Source organism: Coffea arabica, chromosome 3e (genome assembly GCF_036785885.1).
Source record: "Coffea arabica cultivar ET-39 chromosome 3e, Coffea Arabica ET-39 HiFi, whole genome shotgun sequence".
In the NCBI taxonomy this organism is placed as follows: Eukaryota; Viridiplantae; Streptophyta; class Magnoliopsida; order Gentianales; family Rubiaceae; genus Coffea; species Coffea arabica.
In genome coordinates, this window is record NC_092315.1 from 7,199,982 (window position 1) to 7,225,578 (window position 25,597).

Genomic DNA, 25,597 nt, shown 5'->3' on the forward strand with positions numbered 1-25,597 from the left:
TGAGCATTTTCTTGCTTCATCACCTATTCTTCATTTTTTTGCTTCATCACCTATTCTTCATTCTTCTAGCACCAATTAAGTTTCCTTATACTATATAAGAATGAGTTTAAAGCAAAGATGGTCTTTGGATTTCAACCATAAGGGTGGAGTTATTTTGGGAATGTGAAAATACTTGAAGTGCAATTGGAGCATTAAGTACAAGTCATTATAACTAGTAGTGCAAATAATGGGAAGGGTGTGGATTTATCATTAGTGAATAGGTATTTTTCCTTAGTTTCCAAAAATAATTAAATAGAAATACTATGGTTTCCTATTTTACATAAGATCCTACCTAGAAAACGTTCGTGTAGTTTCATGGACAACCTATGGACCTTTAATTGAATTCTCAAGAGTGGTGTTTTACTGCAAAAACTCAAGAATAGTATGAGTATTTCATCAAAACAAAATATAAATTAGTTTTTCTTCCTTTTTTGTAAGTGGAAAGTCATGAATTCAAGACCTTCTATTTATAATCCCTTCAATCTTATCACCCAACTCAATCCTTCCCCGTACAAAATAGTATTGGATAGGTAATAGTGCAATTTATAGCGTAAATTGTTTATAAAAAAAGAAGTTAGTGTGTGAATGACATTTGGCAAATAGTGATGTGATTTTAAAAACTTTCCAAGGGTTTCTAACAATTTCATTAAGTATCCTTAAAATTTTAAAAATTACACTTGCCTCTATTGATTTCATAGTTATAATAACAAAATCTTAAAATGTATATGAATGCCCTAAAAATTCAATCAGTCTAATTTACTTGCCAAAACAATTATAAAATAATTTAGCACAATTATTAGGAATGAATGTCGAGTTTTTCAAGCTTTATTGTGGATGTATATTACTGGAATACCCTAAAAATTTGTTGCATTGATTGTTTGAGAGTTTGTCGATTTTCAAGTGGTAGAATTGCCTTTACATTACTACTAGTTTTGGGTATTTTTTATGAGTTATTGTTGATTTTGATGTGAGACAAGATTAGAAAAAAAAGGATCACATTTGAAGTCAACTTTTCATAAAATGTCACTAATTTGATATTTTGGTCTAGGACAAAGATTAGGGTCAATATTGATAGTTCAATAATTTTACTGGCTAAACATAGCTGGAGAATAGAAAAAGAAAAGAAGAAATATTTCCAAAGCCCACCCTTGCTTAAGAGCATAAATACACAAAAACTGCACGTCAAAATTGAAAGAAAAAAAAAAAAGAAAAACTACATTACTGCCTCTATCAACTCAGAGTTAGATGCAAACCAAAAAAGTTTCACAAATTAGAGGCCGGGCATAGCAATCAGGTTAGCAGCAGTGTCATCAATCAAACCAGAAACTATGATCAAGATTCAAATGAATCTCTCTTCAAGAAATCAATTCTCTTGGCCACAACTTCGAGATTCAAATGGATCCCTCTCGGCAAACCTTGAATACAGTCCTCTGAGGAGAATTCTTGAAGCCAAGCATCTTGCTGATTCATAATAAACTTCTTGATTTCTTGCACATTATGATCGGGGTTCTCAATGCAAGTTTCAACTTGTCCAATTGGTTCAGACACCCTCATATTGTAGTGATTTTTGCTGCTGAAATCTTCACTAGTCTTGATGACTTCTCGAAGTTCATGTGGGTTTTTTCAGATCAAGTAAAATCAACCTTCCCGTTCAAGTCTAAAACAATGATACCTGCCTTGATATCGCACAGAATTGAGAGTTCTATAGTTTTTCTTCTTTATACGACTTTCTTTCCTACTCTTGAAAGTCGATGTTCTTGAAAGTCGATGTTTTGGTTCTCATGATATCATCCTTGTCTTGCTTCATCACCATTCAGCACTAGTTAACTTTAGATTTACTGATTTAGAATCTGTTGGTGCGAAATTTGTAAAATCGACCCTGTTTCCAAATACGAGTGAAGCGGGTTAATAGTGTAGTTTCCTATTATAGCATTATAGTGTTGGTTTTTTAAAGAAAAGAATATATTATTGACAAAAATGGAATTTTACTGCTCCATGATTCAGGTTAAAACAAATTTGGTCCCCCATAATTCCACAGAAATATAAATAGTCCTCAAAATATTATATTTTAGCCAATTGGATCCCAAATGATGCAAGCTAAGAAAATTTTATTCTAAAATAATGTAATCAATTTGAGTTGAAGTGGTTCCTAATGTTGCACACAAGGAGTAACAAAATCATTGAATAATCTCAAAGTACATAAACATAATAAAAGTAAACAAAATATTTAAAAATTGTAAAGAGTTATATATATGTAAGGGAGAATGGTCAAAATGGTCTATCACATTTAAAAAAATTCTTTTTTTTTTTAAATCAAAGATCTAATCTAAAGAGAGGGAGGACCTGGACCGAGATGATAATAGGATGTTTATGCAGGATCGTCTTTGGAGAACTTGGTGCAGCCTTGTAACAAATTCAATTCTAATAAATTAACTTAATAAGTCAGGTGACGTAACTTTTAGATATTAACTTAATTTGTGACAATAGAAGAAATTGACCACAAACCAATTTTTAATTATGTGTGATATAATTTTTATCATTAGTGCAGATTTAATGAAAGTATGATTTTTTATATAAAAAAAAAAATTTCTTGGGTTTTATACCTAATAAGAAAATGAACAAAATCGATTAACTAATAACTCAAATCAACTTTCGATTTTTATTTAAATCAATTCAGTTTGATGAACTCAATTTGATCCCAATTTAGGTCAAAGTCCATAGAGGTGAAAATCGATTTCGACTACAAACAAAGGAGGACGGGTTATTCATATTTCATTCGATGGTCCGAGGCAAATTAAAAGCTAAGCAGTAGGAATTCTAAATTAAAAGCTATTTCATTCGATTACTTTCATTTAACCGACTCTCATTTGGTCTTGTATCACTATTTTCTTAGAATCATGATCATTTAAAATGGTTCAATGATAAACTAGGCCAAGGCCAAGGAAAATGCGTATTTGTTTCGAGTTAATCAAGGTTAAGTGATAGAAGAAATCTAAATTGTCGAAGAGTCCATGATCTAATAATTGCTGTTGAATTTTATCGAATTATAAATACTGATTTAAGATTTCCTCTTTTCCCTTCTCAAATCTTAAATCTCCCCCACTCTCTCCTTTAAAAAAAAAGTCTAGATGATAAAAAATAAAACTTGACTTGACTGGCAATATAGATTAAATTTAAAAGTTCATGGGTATTTTGGAGTATTTTGAAAAGGTAATGGCACAAATACTCTCGCTATTTTCACCGGTGCCATTGCTTTAACTTTTCTTCAGATCGAAAGAGAAAGGTAAATAGGTAAAAGTGAACCCCCCCTCTCTCTTTCCCTGAAAACTTCAATTTTCTGCTATTGCTATTCTTTTTTAAGAAAATTACAAATTGTTAAGGAAGAAATGTTTCATCAATGAAGAAATAGAAAGTGTTACAAATACGATAAAATGGAGGCAGGCTAGTGTAAGTCACATTATATATATATATATATATATATATATATCTAGATATACACACATAAATATGTATATTTACATATTGAATTAGAGCACATTAATCTTATTCCAAGTAAATTTTATTTTTTATTATTTACTTTTAGGAATCAATAACAAATCAAGCTGAAAAGAGTATGAAGTTTTTGAAATAGTATCACTTTAGATTAATTAAGCCTAATCATATTTTTCTAAGCTAAGATCAAATTGTTATTATTGATTCCAAACACTAAATTAGAGCACGCTAATCTCATTATACATAAATTTTAAGTAGCCAATATCAAATCAAGCTTAAAAGTGTGATTTTGTTACGATTGTATTTTTCACGTACGTACTGAAACTGTTATTTTTCTAAGCTAAGATCAAATTGTTGTTATTGATTCCAAACACTAAATTAGAGCACGCTAATCTCATTATACATAAATTTTAAGTAGCCAATATCAAATCAAGCTTAAAAGTATGATTTTGTTACGATTGTATTTTTCACGTACGTACTCAAACGGCTTTTATTGATTCCAAAAATGAATCAGAGCAATTTAATTTTATTACTTGCAAATTCTAAGTTTTATCATTTATGTTTACAAGCCAATATCAAATCAAAGCTTAAAAGGCTACAATTTATTTATCATTTTTTCAGTGCTAGAAAAAATTTGAAAAAAAAAAAGCTTAAAAGGGTACAATTTAATTACCTAATCCAAAATGAAGCTACTTAAATTTAATTGTCCTTTATCCTTTCCCTTTTTGTGACTGGATATCTAAAGATTGGAATCCGAAAAAGCAGCTATTAGTACTACTTTATAAGCAGTAGCACATTAGCTCCAACGAAAAAAAAAAAAAGGTATATTAGCTTACTCATTCCTCAAGAAACCCAAGATTTATAAGAAATCGGAAAAAGACCCCTCCCAAACTCCTGAAGAAACCAAGAAAGAGAAAACAGAAGAGTCTTCTCCTGTTCTTCTCCGCTTCAAACTCCAAAACCCTAATTCCCTTTTGATTTTTCTCTTTCCTGTAGATCCAATCAATTGATAATCATAGATTATAATCTTCTGCATTCACGTGAAGTTGGGTACTTGTTGATTGATTGTTGTTTTAGTGAAATTCGAAATCGGAATTGAGAAATTGGGCAGCGGCGTCAGTCATGGCGGCAGCGGCGACGATGGTCAGCTCGGCGGGGATGTTATTGGCGATGCTTAATGAGAGCCACCCGCAGCTTAAGCAACACGCGCTTTCTAATTTAAATGCCTTTGTGGACTTCTATTGGCCGGAGATATCTACCTCCGTTCCCGTCATGTAAAATTCTTGAATCTGAACTTCTCTTGGTCTTTTTCTGTTTCTTTTTGTATGAATTTGTTGAGTTGCTGTATTGGTGGGAGAAACTAAGGATGGAAAACTGAGAAGATGCCTACTTTTGTTGTTCTGAACCGGTCAGTTGTAAGGGACAGCTAATTTGGTGAAATTTTAGTGTGAAAGGTAGTATTTTTTGTGTTTTACTGTGTTAATTTATGAATATTATGCCTATGCAGGAGTTCATTGTGTGATTGTTCACCTGCATTAGTCTTGTTAGAATTGCAGTGGGAACTGAGGATAATGTGAAAAGATGCGACTTCTTGATGTGCTTTTCAAATGAGCAAAATTTCAAAAACTTCTAAGCCTTTTCTTTGTCTGTTCGTGTTTATGGCAATATATGGTTCTGTATGTGAGTTGGAGTCAGGGTTTTGTATGTATTGTAAGAACTGCAAACATGAAAACTGAATCACAAGTTAGATTTTTCTATGCTCAGGAGTAAAAATATGATGATTATCTGAGTCCCTATATGTATGACAAGTTCAGCCTTTTTTTTTTAATCTATTGTGATTTTTGGTTAGATGGACATGTTGGGATTAGTTTTTTATGTCAGTTCTGTGTTTAGAGCGTGAAAAAGTGAGGTTCAACTTCATTATGTTGCAGTCAGGCTGATTTTTTTTTTCCTGTTTGTTTCTTTTGTGATTTTGTGGTAAATGGGGCTGATTATGAATGCTTACTTTTGGTAGTATGGATGCCTTGTTAATGATTTATATTTAGTGAGATAAGGAGATAGGACAGGAATAAACAACTTTATTTTTAAAGGCCTTCTCTTTTTAGGGGGTGGGGGTTGAAGTGGGGTAGGAGAGTTGGGATAATTTATTAATCATGGGCAGTTAAGAATTGACGGAATTTAGAACTATACATATGCTGTTTGGTGGAAATTTGGTTTTTGGGAGTTGGAAGAAGTGATACCCGTGCAACTTTATGTGCTTTAGCTTGAAAAGATAATAGATAGAGAATGTGTTGATGGACGATGATGATAAAAACCTTCAGGGAACAAAATAATACAGAATATTCTGTTCCCTATTTTCCTTTGATACAGATCCAAGATTTTATGATCAACTTAATAAAAGCTTTTTAACTGACAAACTAAATAACTTGTTCTGGAGCTCTGTAGCCACCTACTTTTGAAGGCAAATAGCTGGTCCTTCTATCTGAAACTCTAAATGGTTAACAAACAATTAAATTATAACCTTGTAAGGTATTCCTGCTTATAATAATTCGTTAGCTTTGTTCCTATTGTGAGCATGTTTTCATTAAGGCTGAAGTTATTATGAGAATTTTAGATTGCTAGATGCCCTTGCTGAGATAAAATACAAGACAAATATTAGAGCTTAGTACATACAAACTGTAGTATATACAAACTGAAGACTTGAGGAAGAGAGAACTGGGTTTTCTTGATCCAGTGGAAGAGACAACAGAATCTTCTAAGTAATGATAATTTTAAATGTTGTTAGTGACCTATTATCAAGTCGAGAGGGACATACCAAAAAAATAAAGGTTGAGAGGGACATGTTATTAGGTGGAGAGGATAAGTCAAAAATCTTGTAGTCTTCCACTTCTCTTGTATAGTTAATTGGAATCTGGCATCTTCTTGGAACACTGTTAATTGAAATTCCATTTCAATTTAGCATTCTAGTATTGTGGAGAATTTATGGGACTCGCATGCTAGCTATGAGAAACTTCTTCTGCACAACTTGGCTGTCATTTGCACCATTAGGGTGGAAAACTTAGGAAGTCCTTGTCTTATGTTGTACAGCACAACTCTCTCAATAAATGTTAGTTATTGCTGAACTCTCATGGCGACTAATGGAGCATGCATCAAACATCAGAGAGCTTCTTATTCTTTTATAGATCTTAATATTACTCATTCTTGTAGTTGTATGTATAGAAAATTGATTATGTATTAATATTACTCATTCTTGTAGTTGTATGTTCAGAAAATTGATTATGTATTTTTTTTTATTACTTTTAGCCATCGGAAATGACTGAGTGTTTATGGTTTTGCAGTGAGAGTGTATATGAAGATGAGGAGTTTGATGAGACCCAGAGACAACTAGCTGCATTGCTGGCCTCAAAGGTTCAAAGATGTTTTTCCTGTGTCTTCAATTCTCTTCCTGTCTGTTTTACATAATAAATTGGGTGATAGAAATAATGATCTACCTAACCTTGAAGCTTATGATTAAAGAAACTCGAGATGTTTCTGGCCTTGTTTGGCAGACAAGTTTTTTGCCCAGTTTGTTCGCTACAAGTTTTTTAAAAACTTTAACTACGGTAACCTCAAAAAATTTCTCAAAATTTTTAAATTATACACTTCAAAATATTAAAAAAACACACACACTTCAAAAATTTTTTTAAAAACTTCTACAGTAAGTTACAGTAAAGTTTTAGACAAACACCCAAAAAACTCACTTGTCAAACGGGGCATAGTTTTGTTGGAAGTTTCTGTTTTAAAGCCTACTTCTACAAAGTGCTCATCTCCTTGACTAATATTTTAGTATTCATTTTACCGGCTTATGTAAAATGCATTTCAAGAAGAGGAACCATAAGTTGTTTTTGCTTTGATATGGGTTCATTATTTGCAACATATCTCTGTGTTCTCTCTCAGGTTTTTTGTTATTTGGGTGAACTAAATGACTCATTATCGTATGCCCTTGGAGCTGGCCCTCTATTCGATGTATCGGAAGATTCAGATTATGTCCGGACTATTCTAGGTAGAATGTTATTGTTGGATTCTGTCTTCTAAATTTGTTTAGTATTTCCATGCATTGCATTTATAAGAAAATGAATCATGGTTGGATAAATAATGATTTTGGGGTGTAAAGTGGCACTGGTATTACATAACTATGCATTTCTCTTTAACCACGACATGCGTGTCTTACTTATTTTTCTCTTATATACTTTTGTGTCTCAGCTAAAGCTATAGATGAATATGCTGACCTCAAGACCAAGGCTGCTGAGTCAAATGAAGCAGCAAAGATAGATCCAAGATTGGAAGCCATTGTTGAAAGAATGCTTGATAAGTATGTAAACTTCTGGAATGCTAGATTAGACTATAGATTTGGACTTTTTCTCATTATCTCATTTTTGGACCTCCCTGTAGGTGTATAACTGATGGAAGATATCAACAAGCTGTGGGAATGGCCATAGAATGCCGAAGATTGGATAAGCTTGAGGAAGCAATTATAAGAAGTGACAATGTTCAAGCAACCCTATCCTACTGTACGGATGTCTCTCACAATTTTGTCAACTCTAGAGAATATCGGCGTGAGGTGACTATGTCTATCTAATTCATTCTTGTTAACCTTATTCCTAATTCTAGAGAACGTTGGCCCGAGTATATCAGATGTCAAAATTTGAGAAATTCTGACCCTCCACTACTTTAATGCAGGTGCAACGTCTTCTTGTTAGAGTATTCCAAAAACTGCCATCACCTGATTATTTAAGCATATGTCAGCTTCTCATGTTTTTGGATGGACCAGAGGACGTTGCTGGTGTATTTGAGAAACTCTTAAGATCAGAAAGCAAAGATGATGCTTTATTGGGATTTCAAATAGCTTTTGACCTTGTAGAGAATGAACACCAAGCTTTTCTTTTGAAAGTGAGGGACCGACTTTCCAGTCCCAAGGGAGAACCCTCAGTGCCTGCACAGTCTGGATCTGCTGAGCTACATTCTTCACGGGTAAATACCACAACGGAGGATGCTCAGATGACAGAGGGTAGTCAAGATTCTGAAGGAAATGTGTCCCATGCTGATCCAAAGGAAGCTATTTATGCTGAGAGGTTATCAAAAATAAAAGGAATACTGTCTGGAGAGACTTCCATACAGTTGACATTGCAATTCTTATATAGTCATAATAAGTAAGGCACTTTTCCTGTTTTCTTTTCTTCTCTTCCCAAGATAGTTTCAGTTTACTGGATTTCTTTGAAGCATTTGACTAATTGTTGGTTTTTTGCATATAAGATCGGATCTCCTAATTCTCAAGACAATAAAGCAATCTGTTGAGATGAGAAATAGTGTTTGTCATAGTGCAACTATATACGCTAATGCCCTTATGCATGCTGGGACAACTGTCGACACGTTTCTCAGGGAGAATTTGGTCAGTTACTGTGCACCTACTTTCCTCATTATTTTATGTGTTGCATAATGACAAAAGTAGTGATTTCTATCTAACATTTTGTATTTGCTTAAACTGTCAGGACTGGCTTAGCCGGGCTACAAATTGGGCTAAGTTTAGTGCAACAGCAGGACTAGGAGTTATTCACAGAGGCCATTTACAGCAGGGAAGATCGCTAATGGCTCCTTACTTGCCACAGAGTGGAGCTGCTGGTGGTGGCAGCCCATATTCAGAAGGAGGTGCCTTGTATGCTCTGGGTTTGATTCATGCTAATCATGGGGAGGGCATCAAACAGTTTCTACGTGATAGCCTGAGGAGCACTAATGTTGAGGTATTTGCCTTGTTGTATTATGTAAAAAAGTACCTATTTTCATCTTTGCACTTTTCCACCTTTTTGAAAAATTGTCTCCTGCAGGTTATTCAGCATGGTGCCTGCCTTGGTCTTGGTTTGGCAGCATTGGGAACTGCTGATGAAGATATTTTTGATGATATAAAGAATGTCCTTTACACGGACAGTGCCGTTGCTGGTGAAGCTGCTGGAATCAGTATGGGTTTACTGATGGTTGGGACTGCAAGTGAGAAGGCAAGTGAAATGCTTGCTTATGCGCATGAGACACAGCATGAGAAAATTATCAGGTGTGCTTAACGTCTATAATCTATCTCCAGAATTAAAACCTTAATGAATTCTTTCCGCCATTTCTTTTCTCTCTCTTTTTGTGAGAGAGAGATCAAAAGTCAGTTGGAGATTTTTTTTACCATCTTTTATCGACTGTTGTAGGGGTTTGGCATTGGGGATAGCTCTGACAGTTTATGGAAGAGAAGAAGGAGCTGATACACTGATTGAGCAGATGACTCGGGATCAAGATCCCATACTACGTTATGGAGGAATGTATGCATTGGCGTTGGCTTACAGTGGAACTGCAAACAACAAGGCCATTCGACAGCTGCTGCATTTTGCTGTATCAGATGTGAGCGATGATGTTAGGCGCACTGCAGTTTTGGCACTTGGTTTTGTTATGTACAATGATCCAGAACAGGTTGGTTTCTCTTACTTTCAGTGCTTGTGCATCCTTCTGTTTTTATTGTTACGATGCTTATGGTTTATGTTCTGGGCTATAAGAATTTGCACCGACGCTTTGTTTCTCCAAACAACTTTTCATATGATGTGTTTGCTGTTAATTTTTTCTGCCCTGTACGAGAATCGATGGAAATGCAGATGTTGAACAATCCATCTAATTGAGTTGCTAACCTTAAAATGCAGACTCCTCGGATCGTCTCCCTGCTCTCTGAATCATACAATCCACATGTTCGTTATGGTGCAGCTCTTGCCGTTGGCATATCATGTGCTGGTACCGGTCTGAGTGAGGCCATATCATTGCTGGAGCCTTTGACATCAGATGTAGTTGATTTTGTTCGTCAAGGAGCTCTCATGGCGATGGCCATGGTAATGGTTCAGATCAGTGAAGCCAGTGATTCCCGTGTTGGTGCATTTAGGTAGTTTTTTTCCTGTTAGCTGTGTGCACTTGGCTATCTATTTCATTTCAATTAAGCTGATATTTTTGCCTCATTTAACAGGAGGCAATTGGAGAAAATTATTCTGGATAAGCATGAAGACACTATGAGCAAGATGGGTGCAATTTTGGCAACGGGAATCTTGGATGCTGGTGGAAGGAATGTGACAATAAAGTTGCTTTCAAAGACAAAACATGACAAAGTAACTGCAGTTGTTGGTCTTGCTGTTTTTAGCCAATTTTGGTACTGGTATCCGCTCATATACTTCGTTAGCTTGTCATTCTCACCGACAGCTTTCATTGGTCTCAATTATGACCTTAAAGTTCCGAAATTTGAGTTCCTATCTCATGCAAAACCATCATTGTTCGAATATCCCAAGCCCACAACTGTAGCCACCACCACTTCAGCTGTCAAGCTTCCTACAGCCGTTTTATCCACATCAGCCAGAGCAAAGGCCAGGGCGAGTAAGAGAGAGGCAGAGCAGAAGGCAATTGCTGACAAGACTTTTGGAGCAGAGTTACCATCTGGAAGTGGAACTTCTGGGAAGGCTAAATCTGGTGATAAGGATGGAGAATCCATGCAGGTATGCTTATTAATGTTTTTGTTTCATTCTCTTCCCTGCATTAGAAGTTTACACTCTTCTTTCTTCTGCTGAAATCCACTTTAGATTGCATCAGCATAATGGATGTTCAGTGTTTTCCCATCTATTACTACCTCTATGCTATTACACTCGTACCTTCTCCACATACCAACCCACCTGTTGTTACTTCGACTAAAACTTGCCTCCTTGTGTAATGAAGATTGAGAAACACACCATTTTCATTTAACATTTAGTCGCAATAGATGCATGATCTCTTTATTATAGAATAAAAAAATGTTGTCATTTATAATGCTCTATGTTGGATGTTTTTTTGGGTGTTAGAAGCTCTACTGACAGACGATTATGTGATTGGCAGGTTGATGGTGCTGCAGAAAAGAAATCAGAACCAGAGCCTAATTTTGAGGTTTTGACCAACCCTGCAAGAGTTGTTCCTGCCCAAGAGAAGTTCATCAAATTCAAGGAAGACAGTAGATACGTGCCGGTGAAATTAGCACCTTCAGGGTTTGTGCTTCTGAAAGATCTGCGCCCAACTGAACCAGAGGTGTTGTCTTTAACCGATTCACCCTCATCAACAATGTCGAATGCTGGTGCATCAGCAACGGCACAACAGGGTACTGGATCTGCAATGGCGGTTGATGAGGAACCTCAGCCACCTCAGCCTTTTGAATACACAGCTTGATTTATTCTCTTCAAGATTCCTGCTCGGCTCCAAGGGTTCAATTGCCACACATTGTCGATTTCTCTCTTCAAAGTTTCAGTTTAGCAGCTTGTGTAATGAATTAGCATCGATGAATTGCCTTCATCTTTTAATGCTGACACAGGATGTGAACTTGTATTTGTTGAATTAAGTTAATGAAAGTTGCAGAAAGTATCACACCTTCAGAATTTTCCGGTTTGTGTGTGCGCGCGCACACTCCTTTTTTTTTTTCTGTTCTTTTTCATTTGTAACAAGGTTTTGATGGTCTCGTACCATTTTTGTTCTGGTTAATACGAAAAATATTTGGAGCCAGTTTTGATTGGTGTTGCAACTTAGCCATTTTTACTGTTTATATGTGTTGTGCTTTTCGTTGAAACTCAAAACGGATTCAAGAAAATCTGTTTGGATTGCATATTTCGGAAAAAAAAAAACATATAGATGAAATACGGTGTGTGGTAACCACACTAAAATATTTTAGAACACCTGAAAATACCTAAAATCACAGGAAAAAAAACACCCAAAAGACACAAAACATACCAACGCAAAGATCCCCTTACCCGCTAGCACCGACCAAACCCCTCCCGCCGTGCCGTTTTGCAATCCTCTACGGGCATTTTAGTTGCAATCCTCTCCAATTTTGTATTTGGTATTAGCTTACGTTGGCAGCTTCATTGTTCATCTCCATTACTTTGGATTTGAAGGTGTTCCATTTTGCACCATTCTGGTACCTTTTTCCTTCCTCTCCAAGTGACCTTGACTCGAAGAATGGGAAAAGATAAGATCAAGTATTGAACCTCTTTAGGATGGGTCTTCCACAGTTCTTAAAGCCAGTGTACTCCCTCACTAAGCATGGCCGACTTTGGAGTTGATCCTTGCCCATATTTTATACACTGACAGTGTATACATTTTCACAATTGCAAAATCTTGAACAATTGATCAAAACTCAAAGAATAAAGTATCATAAAATAGTTGTTTCATGGTATAAATGAAAAAATTATTCTACATACAAGGAAAATTAATTTTTATAAGAGATTACGTTCAAATACTTATTGAACATACAAGTAACCTAAAATATGGTGATGCAATAGATTTATGAGGATAAATTTGACATCGTGCTATTTAGGTATTTTAGGATAAAGGTAGGAAAGAGTTTTTCCTAAATTTTTTCAGGAATGAGATTCTAATGAAAAGTTGGAATGAGCATTCCAGGAGGAATGAGTTTTCTCACTTAAATCGGACCAAACACCGAAATGAAACAGATAAGTTGGAAAGGCCTTTCCTTTCTAGGTCATTCCTACGTACCAAACAAGGGGATATTGTAACGCCACTTTGGCATAATTTCTTACAAGCTATTGGATTGATTCTGTAAAAAGTCATTTCAGGAGCCTTTTCAACAGGATAACAGATGAGATGTACTTAAACTTGTTTACAGGTTCGTGATTCGTGGCTGTACTCCTAAGAAGATTTTGATTTATGGAGCATCCTTTGCACCTGAACTTGAGGTAAGCGTGTAATTTGAATTAGTAATCTATCTATCATGAGCTGTGGAAATGTTTTAAGAATACTTGATCCATCCTCCTGTCTTAAGCAAATTTGGAGTATCAAACTTTCGACATCGAATCCTGAACGTACTTGAGAATTGTTTACCTGAAAATTCTGTTTGCTGAAAGCTCTTTACTTGCAAGACACAACCAACAGTTTGTCATCGACCAAAGAGCTCAGTAGGCTAATTTGGGAATTAGGATGAAGTTATTGTCTTGGTATATGATTTCAAGAAACCTTCTAGTGTGTTATTTTGATCTGATGGCAAATTGAATGTCTAGCGAGTTAATTTGAAGTGACCAATGCTCAAAATATTGAGTCATCTTAATAAGCACAATTTGAAGGATAAACAAAAAATTCTTACCTACGGTTCCGTGTTATGATATCTAAAAATTTGCATAGACTCTTGCTAGTACAATGGTAATAAGCACAATGAGATGCGAACATAAACAGCAGATAATAAGCATAATTTTATCTAATTTTTAGGCATAATTTTTTTCTAGTTAATCAACTAATTTCAGCATTCTTGATGGTTTCCACTAATTTTATAGCACATCTCTTGCTACCTCTCTTCCTTCCTTCCTCAGTTGTTTCTTTCTCTGTGGTTGAAGGGGGCTGCCAAAGCAGACACAGGCAGTGGGATACAGGAGAGGAGGAAAACTGAATAACGTGGATGACCTCAACTCAAAGTTGTACAGCACAAACCATTTCTTGTCCGCTTGGAGAAGAACTTGCCGAAAATCAGTTAAAAGTTTCATCTCTACGAGGGGCAATATAAAGAATGAAGGACATTTGAAAAAATTTGGGGTGGCTATATAAAAGTTGAAGAGAGTTTTATAAAATTCAATGGGTGTACATGCAAGATAAATTAATAAAGTTAAGGATATTTAGTAGTCACATTCTTAATTTTTCAAAGTTGAGGGCAGGCAATTTCCACCCTCAGCCAATGGTGGTTCTGCTCCTGAATTCTGATTCCTAGATCAGTTTTGACAAGTGTAAAAGTGCTATTATTTTATGACTTAGATATTTGGGATAATTTCAACAACCTCCCTTAAGGTTTCTAACAATTTCACTCGATTCCCCTCAGGTTTAAGAAATTACACTTTCCTCCCTTAATATAGTAAAATACCTATAATACCCTCCACTTCATAGACAATTTTAAATTTAAGACAACATATTTACAAAACCCAAAAGAAATAATTTATTTTTCTGTCTCTTGTCTATGTTCGCTCCTTTCTTTTCTAGTTAATATAACTTATTTTTATTATCTTCAATTTTGTGGATATTAGCAAATTGAAAATACAAAATCACAGAGGAAGCAGATTATGTGCCTAACTAGAAGGAAATGAAGAAACTCGCAATGATAGAGGAATAAATAATGAAATTGATGATTGAAATAGGAAGAAAACTAAATATGTGCAATTTGTCATATTTGTTTGTTGTAAAAAAAAAAACTTTTATAAAATGTCAATAATTACAAAAGGATCTTTTTCATTGAATTAGAAATTTTTTACAATGAATTTATTGTGGTGATAGAATTTATTCTCTACTTTTGAGATATTAATATTTTTAAAGCTATATGAGGGTTGTAAGGGTGGTTCTAGATTATATTAGTTTGCATTGAAAAGGTATTTGAGCATTAATATTTAATATTAGGGTATAAAATTGGTTGTCAATGGGGATTGTGTTTTTTTTTTTTTTCATTTTTGTGTGGAAAGTATTGATATTGTATATACAATTTGAGATCTTTTGCACAGTTACTTGATTTTAGAACTTATGCTTGGATGGTCGTTAGGAATTAGACTTGTTGATTTGTGCAACGTGTAGAGGAATATGATTGAGTATACTATATTTTTTTTTATTAATTTTGCACAAAAGGGCAATTTAAGATTTTTGAGAGAAATTTAGTTTGTTGGATCTACATTGTTACTAAACAGTAAAAATAGGGGAGGTATATGTAATTTTTAAAACTTAAGGGGAATATTCTGTAATTGTTAAAAACCTCAGGAGAGATTTATTAAATTATCCCTAGATATTTATTACAACCATGCTGGTGTGGTTTATCCCTACATCCGGTGTTGCTACTTGCTACATAGTAAATACAAATCAAGCTCCAAATTGTGCATATTATCTCCAATTTCAAGATTCAAAGTTCAAAAGTCCTAATCTTCAGCGCTTGGATTTATTAATTAAAGTCATGAGAAGAGGTGGTAAAGTTATTTTCCCTTGTGATTCATATTAATGGGAGGTGAAAAAAGTATCATCATCATGAATTTGTGGGGTGGAAATTACTCCACAGGCTCCTCTCTCTTTCTCTCTCTACACATGAAGACATATGAAGTCAAAGGCAGCTCCAGCAAGCATCCCATATCCTTTATATATAGACAGTAATCTCCATCTTCATCAATTGTTTCTAGACCATATAAGAATGCTCATTTTTGTACAGTTGTACCCTATGTTTCTGATCTCTCATACACTAAAACCCCACTTATTTTAACTTTTATCTATCTGAATTACTATTTTCTTCAATCTCCCAAGGTTAGTCTATACAACTTCTGGTTTCTTGTGTATATTAGTAATTGTTACACAAAGACAAACACCAACAAACATTGGTTTTGTCCATATTGTGATTTGAGCTAGCATAAAATTTTGCATTAAATTACTTCATCTTGCTTTGATAGTGGTTAACACTTAAAACTCATGTATTTCATTTTTATTTTTTGTTTTTTTGGCAGGAGGTGGACCAGAGTGAAATTTCAAGAGGTTTTTTTTTTTTACTATTACATGATTTGAGCTCACTAAGGGTTTCACGGTAAACCTAGTGCATATATAAAATGGAGAAAGAAGAAAACTACTCAGTACGCAAAATCCAAGAAAACCTTTATCTTCATTGTTTGTTATATTGTATTTTCTTGTTGACTCATCATTACATGACTATGCTGTTTTTCTTTCAACCTGAAATGTTGCAGGGTTCCATTCCTGGAAATTTCACAGGACTTGACTACACACTAGAACATCATCAGCAGAATCAGCATCCACAGCTGATGAAGCCACAGATTGGAGAAGCATCGGGTGACGATGGCAGTAATCAAATGGTGGATTACATGCTCCATAACACTGCTCAGCAACAGCCTATGTCTTCTGGCTTTTGTGGTTCAACTTCTTTAGATAAGTTGAGCTTTGCTGATGTGATGCAATTTGCCGATTTTGGTCCAAAGTTAGCCTTGAATCAAGCAAAAACTCCAGAGGAGGAAACTGTCTTGAATGATTCAGTTTACTTCCTTAAATTTCCGGTCTTGAATGAGAAGTTGCAGGATGACCCTGATCATCAAGCCCTTATGATTCCTCGACCTATCAATGAAGAAAGCAACTCTAAAGTAGGGGAAGAAGGTGATCAAAGACCTGATCAAGATCAAGCCCGGGGTTTCGGAAACACATCAGTTCAACTGCAATTTCTTGGTGATAACCGAGAAAAGAGTCCTTTAACAACAGAAACTAAGAACAAGAAAAAAAGATCTAGAACTATCAAGTCGAGTGAAGAAGTTGAGAGCCAGCGGATGACTCACATAGCAGTAGAAAGAAACCGTAGGAAGCAAATGAATGAACATCTTCGAGTTCTTAGGTCTCTCATGCCTGGCTCATACGTGCAAAGGGTATGAAACTCTTCATGCATACTCATAAAACTATGTGAATATTTGTATCTATAACAATTTTTAGATTGATATTTCTTGGCAGTATAAATCTTACATACGCAGGCAGTTTTATTATTGTCACGTATATATGTGGCACAATCTAATAATTGTATATTTGCAAAAGATCTAGTCCAACTTCATATATATAAAGAGTAATTATTATTTAAGCCTATGGTATATACAAGTCGAGTTGTTAGTTTGAAACAAATTAGAAATTTGACAAGGGATTTTTTCAAATTAATAGGGAGATCAAGCATCAATAATTGGCGGGGCAATTGAGTTCGTAAGAGAATTGGAGCAACTTCTTCAATGTCTAGAATCACAAAAAAGGAGGAGGCTATATGGAGATGGTCCAAGACCAATAGGAGATTCATCATCATCAATTCCAATTCAGCAACCTCAACCCCCATTTTTTCCTGGCATGCCTCTTTCTAGTGATCAAATGAAGCTTGTTGAATTGGAAACTGGACTACATGAAGAAACAGCTGAGAGCAAGTCATGCTTGGCTGATGTTGAGGTGAAGCTCTTAGGGTTTGATGCATTGATCAAGATATTGTCTAGAAGAAGACCTGGACAGCTTATTAAGACCATTGCTGCCCTTGAGGATTTGCAGCTCAATATTCTTCATACCAACATAACCACAATTGAACAGACTGTTCTATATTCTTTCAATGTCAAGGTACATATGTGAAAACCCTCTAGAGTTTCCATTCTCTTATACATAATTTCCATGAATTTGACATGCAACACAAGTCTTATTCATTGTTAAATATAAATTATAAATTTGATTCAAGAACTTCATTCTGAATCGGTGTTGTAACATAAGTGATTTACTTTTGATATTCTATATGTAGGTAGCAAGCGAAGCAAGGTTCACAGCTGAAGATATAGCAAATTCCATTCAACAAATTTTCAGTTTTATCCACGCAAACAGCAGCATATGATGATGGCGTTTAATTTATATGTGACTAGAGTTGAATGATTTTTCTCTGTAGCTTGTACGGTGTATTGAACATGTTTTCAGTTTTCCTTTGTGGGCTCAGCTAAAAACTGGCTAGGAGTGTGTAGTACCTCTATTGGTACAAATTACAAAATACAGTACCTTGAATTGATTTGATGGGTGAAGATGAATTCATATTATTATTATTTTCTCTTATTAAACTTAACTTTTCAGACAGTAAAAAGAACCATGAATTCTTTGCACAACTAATTTTCCATCACTTACTCGAAAATGCCAACTTCTTATTGGAAATATATGTAATTCATAAGTACGTAAAACATGCTATGAGTTCTTGAGTTTTCATATATGCTGCTTCAAAGTTGAACTTAAGCAATTTATACTTCAAATGGCGATAACTTTGTGTTAAAATGAAATTTTTGGTCTTATCATACACAGTTGAAACTCTTTCTCAAAATTTTTCAGCGCACCACTCTGTACTTTCTGTCAAGAAGCCAAAATCTCTGCCAAGTTTTACTGTTTGAGCCACTTTATCACTTACAAATGTAGCCTCTTTTTTGAGTTATTAGTTCCTTCCCTTTTTTCTTTGTGCTAAAAGTTACTTCCTTTTTGTCATTTTTTTTTGTACTTTGGTTTGGATTTTGATTTGTATACTTGTATGTAACATTATAACTTTTTTTCTGTTCTCAAATTTTGCTCTTTATTGTATTTGGTCATCTGTATCTGATGAGGATGATGAACGTGTTCCCTGTATTATCAAATCTTGGCGGTATTTGTGTGAGAAAGTGACATTGGCTCGCAGCTGTTATCTGCTGTGATGTGATTAGGAATAGGAATTTGCGTGGAAGGAGGAATCTATGTGCTTATCGTGACAAAATCTGCAAGGATGTCCCAATGATAGAACATGGATTAAAAGATTGTAGTTCATACAAAAAAGTCAACTTACCCCACAAGCCCTTGGTGCCATTTCCGTAGGGTTGACTTGTCAGAACACAGAATTAGATCCTTGGATGTATTAGGGTGCCATCTGATTTGATTTTGATTTTGGTTTGATATGTACCTTTCAAGGTCTCTTGTCCTTAGAAGGATGCTCGTAAATTTTGCTCAACAAATCACTTGCCAATAACTGATAAATTACACATTTTCTTACCAAAATAAAGGTAAAAGAGAATATACTCATGGTGAAATATATTGATGGTTTTGCCTTCAGTGTAGCAGTCAAACAAGAATTAAAGAATAATTGATTTACACAGCAATAAAAAGTTGAACCCATAGAGGGAGGCATCAGATACATCCATGAAAATTTCCTTAATACAAGGCTTAATTTGTTCCTCAAAGAGATTTTCTTCTTCTTTGACAAGTTCACAGAGAATTTCTTATCAAGGCTGATTTTGGATAATTAATGGAGTAAACTACATTGATCACCAAGAAAGGTATATGCCTAACCTACTATGATGGAAGGTGTCAAATGAGCTTAATTTACTGTTTTCATGTGTGATTCTATCATGCTATGGATGCTTCTATGAACTTCTTGCACTTGAGGTCGGGACGTCAAGAACATCAATCACACTTGAATGGTGTAACGCTACTACTGTCTATACAAATTATAACTCTTTCTTAACTGTTTATACAATTTTACAATTATTCATATGAATTTCATACGTAACAAGAGGTTACCAGTAATTTATGCAGAATTACATGTTTAGAGAGATTTACATCACTGAATGACGATTGGAAGTTCTGACAACCGTTCTGCCCAAGTCCGAAGTTCTTGTATGGCCATTCTAGTAGCTACCAAAGGTGGACCTAATGTGACAGAACGTTTGTACTTTTTGTCCTCAGCAAGATGCTAGGATGTACGTGCATGGAAAAACAAACACAAAGCATTAATGGTGACGGAAGTACGAAGACCATTTTGTCAAAGCATTTGATGTCTTTTGCAGTTTTGCTCTTCCATGCAAAACAAACATATTTTTTACCAAATTTAAGCTAAAGCCATTAGTAAAATCATTTGGTGTGGCTCTCAACATCTTCTTGATCAATTTAATTTCTTGGATTCTTGGCTTTTCTCCATCTCTTGCCATTACTGCATAGTTTTTTGGGTGATGCTAATCGTATTGATCACACAAGCATCTTGCGGTGGTTATGCTATCGTTACACATTACAAATCATTTAATAAAATTAAAAACATAAAAAAAATATCCGACCCATATAATAAACACATGAAGGCAAGTTACTATTGAAAAAAAAAAAGAAAAACTAAACTACATTGAAAACAATTGATTTCACAAAAAAAAAAAAAAAAGCTTAGTGTTCTTAAATTTATTATGCATGAATTGGAATATTTTTTGGATATTTACAATCACCAATTAGTGGCTGTTGGCGCGATTATGCAGTATAATCTTAAGAATATAGTCGTAAACTTTCTTAACATAAGTAAATTCATAAAGTAACAATACAGATCTTTTTTCTTGCTTGTTTCATTTATTTATTCCCTCCTCCTTTCTAAAAGAAACTAAGAAAATTAAAACGAAAAAGAGAAATTCATATATTTATCACTTAAAAAGAAAGTAAAAGAAAAAGAGTAAGAGACAGTCATTGGACTTTCGGACTTGGCTTTTAAATCCACTGCACAATCTGTATTTGGATCGCTCATCAAGCTCCATCTGTTCAGAGCACCAAAAAGCCCACCTTTGTTCTCTCCTAGCCCAGTCCATTATCATGACAATAACAAAAATAAAAAGTATCCAAGCCCAAAACCCAATAAACGACAACCCTGCCAAAACCCTAAAATCACCTTATGCTCTCTTCCTCCTCCTGCACCCCCATTTCTCACAAACCCCACCGCCATTACAGCAGCAGCAGAAAATTCTCAAGAAAAAAGAGAGAAAAGGGATGGTTTCCGGGTCAGGGATCTGCGCCAAGCGGGTGGTGGTGGATGCTAGGCACCACATGCTGGGGCGGTTGGCGTCCATTTTGGCTAAGGAATTGCTGAATGGCCAGAAAGTTGTGGTGGTTAGATGCGAGGAAATTTGCCTTTCCGGTGGCTTAGTTCGTCAGAAAATGAAATACCATAGGTTTCTCCGTAAGAGGATGAACACCAAGCCTTCTCATGGTCCCATTCACTTCCGAGCTCCTTCTAAAATCCTCTGGCGCACCATTCGTGGGTGAGTTACTTGTTATTTGGTATGACGTTCAAGTGATCGACTTTATGTCTTTTTGAATTGCTTGCTTGGCTTTGGTTGTTTTTCACTTTCATTTGGCATATTGGAATTTGGGTTTTTATTTTGGGTACAATTTTATGTATTCGTGTTGAGGAAAGATTGAACATTTATCTTCAGTTTGAGTTCTGTACTTGGATTTATGTTTCTGAATTTGGATTGATTGGAGAAATGCCTTTTGGAAATTTGATTACAAGGCTAATTTTGGGGATTAGTGAAATAAAGATTCCTATCTTCTTTGTTACTCTGTATGACGAGAATTACGAGTCTTCACAAATTCTTTATTAATCTGCATAAAGAGTTTTGTCAGTATGAGTTTGTGTAGGTGATGATGGGTTATGTATTTAAATGCACTTTTGGAAACATGTCCAAATGATTTGAAGCCATCAGAGACGGTCTTGTGTCTTCATTTCAGCTGTCCATCTACTGGTGCCACCCTTTTTTATGGGAGTTTGCAAACATTAAACGGGTGCATTTATAGTTTTATTTTGGAACAAAGTTCGTTGTAATTTGATAAACAATTACTTATATTCAGTTTCATGAGCCCTCAGTGGACTAATTGAAGATGCGGCACACCTGACTTACAATGACTTATCTTATAAACAAAACAAATTTAGGTAAAATTATCTATTGTGATGTGAATGCATGGTTATATAAATTTCAGTTGCATGTAGGTGGCGAAGATTGGTACCCAAATTGGTTGACTAACGAAGTCTCTATGTTATAGTAGTAAGATTTAACTTGCCTGGAACAGAAAGGACTGATATTGAATGTTGAAGCTTGGAATTTAAGTTATAACTTCCACATGCCCCTCCCATATCTTGTACAATTACAATCCCTTTTTATTGGTAAGTTAATTAGGAAATTTTTTTTCTTGTTAGCCTTTTTGGTTTGTGTTTCATGTTCTTTTGAGCAAGTGATGGTTCCCCATTGATAGAATTCTACTTTGTCTATTGTTCCCTCTTTTTTGTCTGCTATTGGGAACAGTTTAGGTCCTGTAACACTGCTTTCTTAACCAATCTGAGAGCCTTAATTCGGTTTATTTATGTCGCTAGTTATGGTTATTGAAACTGATTGTTGCTGTTATTGTCATTTACTGTAGCATGATTCCCCACAAGACAAAGCGAGGAGCAGCTGCACTCGCTCGTTTGAAGGTTTATGAGGGGATCCCACCACCATATGACAAGATAAAGAGGATGGTCATCCCTGATGCTCTCAAGTAAGCGCACTAATTAGTTTTCTAGACATGGCCCAGCACTTTTAGAATTTGTCTTAGCATCTGTAAAGTTTGTTTCTTGTTTGATGGCTAGGGTTCTGAGGCTACAAGCTGGACACAAATACTGTTTGTTGGGAAAGCTTTCGTCTGAGGTTGGATGGAACCACTATGATACCATCAGGGTGAGTTTTTATTCTTTGTTCAAATGTTTCTGCTTTCCCTGTTTGTTGCTTGATTTCCGCTTTCTAGTTGGCTAGAACCACCGTTCCATTGGCAGTTCGTTAACTGGGGGCAATGGATTTGAGGAAACTGTTCCTTTTAAAAGTCTTGTTGATAACTTTGTTGTTTTCGATTTGCATTCTTTGTGGACAGCTAGTCATCTACTACTATTCTTTTCTTACTCCCATAAAGCTTGTTTCTGCAAGCCTGCTGCTGTGTGTTTATTGATATCTGTTAAACGGTGGTCACTGTATCCTCTTTTTGGGAAAACAAGTGGCTCTTATTGTCAATACTGGCTAGATTTTGGGTTTGCTAGCTTTTTCCTTTTATTTGATTGCTACAGAATCGTGAAAAATCATCTTGTTTCTTCTCCTGCAGGAGCTTGAGAAGAAGAGGAAAGAGCGAGCTCAGGTAGCATATCAGAGGAAGAAACAGTTAACACAACTGAGGATTAAAGCTGAGAAGGCTGCTGAGGAAAAGCTTGGCCCCCAACTTGAAGTTATTGCTCCTATCAAGTACTAGAGATAATTTACCAGGAGTGACAATTTTGTTGGAAAACGATGATTTATTCGATATGTTTTTGTTAAATACCATCCCTACTCTGGGTGGTTTATATTTGGTGTTTCTTTGGAGATTTTGCTATAAAATTTTCTATTTATTTTTGCATGTTGATTTTGCCCAGTTGTGTAGACTATCACGTTGTGAAATGAGAGAAGCTCATGTTTTTTCTCAAACATCTTTTTGGACCAGAAAATTATTTTATCTGGATCCCCTGTTCAAAAATTTCAGACCGGATACATCCTGGAAATTTTCTTTCGACGAAGTTATCAAGTAGATAAGAAATGAAGTTTATTTTTGCTTTTTTCTGAACATTTAAACAAGAATATACCACTTTGTGCAGTTAACTTTTCTGGAAAAGCCAATAAACAAAGACCAGCCTTCTGAGCCCTCGACAATTTTTAATGTGCAAACCTCAAATTGGTAGTAGCCTTTCAATTTTTCTTGTGTTGCCTCCCCCTCCATTTCTCTCTGGAAGCCACTTCAAAGAGAACTAAAATTTACGGTGGAGGGGACTGTTTTTTCAAGATTGGCAATGTTCGATCATCTTGCGTTGCCTGTAGAATAGATATTGGGTCTATGAAATAGCAAGTATGATTTCTGTATCAAGAAAAAGAACTGAAAATCCGAAAAATGTAGTACATGCTACATGTTACAGGATGGGTTTAAGTTTAGCTTCATGGCTGCCATATTTCACTTTATTGTATCTTCCTAAACCTGATGTATTGCCTTTTGATTTTTTATTCCCGTATTCAACTACCAATATATGTTTTTGAAATAAAAATACCTGTAAATATATTAAAGGTGATGCTGGAGGTCAGGGGTTCAATCCCTGCCTCCCACAAATTTGCCACAATTTGTGGCGGTCTTAGTTGACCTTCATCGATGGAGTCTGTACTCACATCGAACCCCCTCCCCTTCCCCTTAGACTAGGCTAGATTAGGTTATAGGACATCTATCGTTTCGACCAAAAAAAATAAACAATTAGAGATTCATGGCATCAGATCTTATAATTTCATGTCCTAAGCGCATGCAAGTAGAGGTGTCCATCGGCCGGTAGTAGGGAATATGGTAAAAAAAATTTCAGTAAATTGGATCGAAGAGCCAGTAATTCAGTAATATTTGAAGTCTAAAATATTAATAGTGAGTTAAAATATTTTAATTTTCTCTAAGAAAATTGTTGTCACAAAATAATATCCCATATTTTTTTTTCAACAAAATTCAATCAACTTAACTCGAACAATGATATGCCAAAAAAAATAATTAGGTTCATAATCCTAATTCCTAATTCATAATCTCAATTCCTACAACACTAACTAAACAAGAACTCCAAATTAAATTGTCAAACTAAACTCCAACATGTCAACTTCCATCAATATTTGGCTTCCAAATATAGTTATAGTTAAGTTAGCTAATTAGTAACAGTCTGTCTAACCGGTGCCTATAGAGCACCCGATATGATATATTTCAGGTTTCATATTTTTTTAAAATATAGATTAATTAAGGAAAGTAAATAAATACAAGAGAAGGTAGGTAAAATTAAATAGAAAAGGTATATAATTGTAAGAGAGGGTAATAATTGTTAATATGTGTATATACATGGTAGATTAGATAAATATTATGTGTGGGTTAACGGGTGCCCGTTAGAAAAATCCAATTAGTAATTAATAATTAGTATTTAATAAAAGAATTAAGATAGACTCTTATACTTGGTAATATATATATATATCATTATATTATAAAAATTTTGATAACTCGATCGGTAAAAAATATAGATTAATTAACGAAGGTAAATAAATATAAGGAAGGGTAGGTAAAATTAAATAGGGAAAGTATATAAATGTAAGGGAGGGTAATAATTGTTAGTATATACATGGTAGGTTAGGTGAATATTAAGTGTGTATTAACAGTGCCCTATAGGCACCCATTAGAAAAATCCAATTACTAATTACTAATTAGTATTTAACGATAGGATTAAGATTTACTCCTATAATTAGTAATATATATATATACACACATCATTATATTATAAAATTTTCGATAATTCGGTCACTAATCAATATTTCGTTATTGTATTTTTAATATCTATTCCCAAACATTTTTACCGAACATTATACTTCGATTTTTTCGAATTCTGTTTTACCGAAATCTGATCTAAATTGGATTTTTCGATTTTTTTTTCCGAAATATGAACACCTCTACATGCAAGTACATCGAAGTTTCCAAATCAACTGGATGAATGATCACTGTTATTACTTAGAATACTGGTGGCTGGACTTTGCTTCACTTTCTCTCAATCACCTCGTTGATGTTCCATCAATTAAGAATCCCTCAATCACATTGCCTCCAATTCGCACTAATGAAGCCATATATCAACATTTCCGGGCTGAACTTTTTTCCAATT

At 34.9% G+C, this 25,597-nt stretch overlaps 3 protein-coding genes across 5 annotated transcripts; all 3 read left to right on the top strand.

Annotated features, from left to right (window-relative positions):
• The first annotated feature begins 4,327 nt into the window (after positions 1–4,327).
• On the top strand, positions 4,328–12,099 carry LOC113736310 (26S proteasome non-ATPase regulatory subunit 1 homolog A-like). The gene is made up of 13 exons (XM_027263209.2): positions 4,328–4,805; positions 6,870–6,939; positions 7,468–7,573; positions 7,774–7,882; positions 7,963–8,131; positions 8,251–8,720; positions 8,824–8,959; positions 9,060–9,308; positions 9,393–9,613; positions 9,756–10,014; positions 10,239–10,471; positions 10,553–11,072; positions 11,446–12,099. The coding sequence occupies exons 1-13, from the start codon at positions 4,654–4,656 to the stop codon at positions 11,767–11,769; spliced, it is 3,018 nt and encodes a 1,005-aa protein (XP_027119010.1). The 5' UTR covers positions 4,328–4,653; the 3' UTR covers positions 11,770–12,099.
• Positions 12,100–15,750: 3,651 nt separating this feature from the next.
• Positions 15,751–18,146, top strand: LOC113736311 (transcription factor FAMA). 3 transcript variants are annotated; one of them, XM_027263212.2, is made up of 5 exons: positions 15,751–15,867; positions 16,065–16,187; positions 16,299–16,982; positions 17,266–17,700; positions 17,876–18,146. In XM_027263212.2, exons 2-5 carry the CDS (start codon positions 16,164–16,166, stop codon positions 17,963–17,965), a joined length of 1,233 nt encoding a protein of 410 aa, XP_027119013.1. In that variant the 5' UTR covers positions 15,751–15,867; positions 16,065–16,163; the 3' UTR covers positions 17,966–18,146. The 3 variants fall into 3 exon arrangements, with proteins under 3 accessions (XP_027119013.1, XP_071940710.1, XP_071940709.1); XM_072084609.1 differs by having other exon boundaries at positions 15,757–15,867; positions 16,065–16,092; XM_072084608.1 differs by lacking the exons at positions 15,751–15,867; positions 16,065–16,187 and having other exon boundaries at positions 16,195–16,982.
• A 2,596-nt stretch (positions 18,147–20,742) lies between these two features.
• LOC113736312 (large ribosomal subunit protein uL13w) lies at positions 20,743–23,301 on the top strand. Its single transcript, XM_027263213.2, has 4 exons — positions 20,743–21,146; positions 22,303–22,419; positions 22,511–22,598; positions 23,014–23,301. The coding sequence occupies exons 1-4, from the start codon at positions 20,875–20,877 to the stop codon at positions 23,155–23,157; spliced, it is 621 nt and encodes a 206-aa protein (XP_027119014.1). The 5' UTR covers positions 20,743–20,874; the 3' UTR covers positions 23,158–23,301.
• The last annotated feature ends 2,296 nt before the right edge of the window (positions 23,302–25,597 follow it).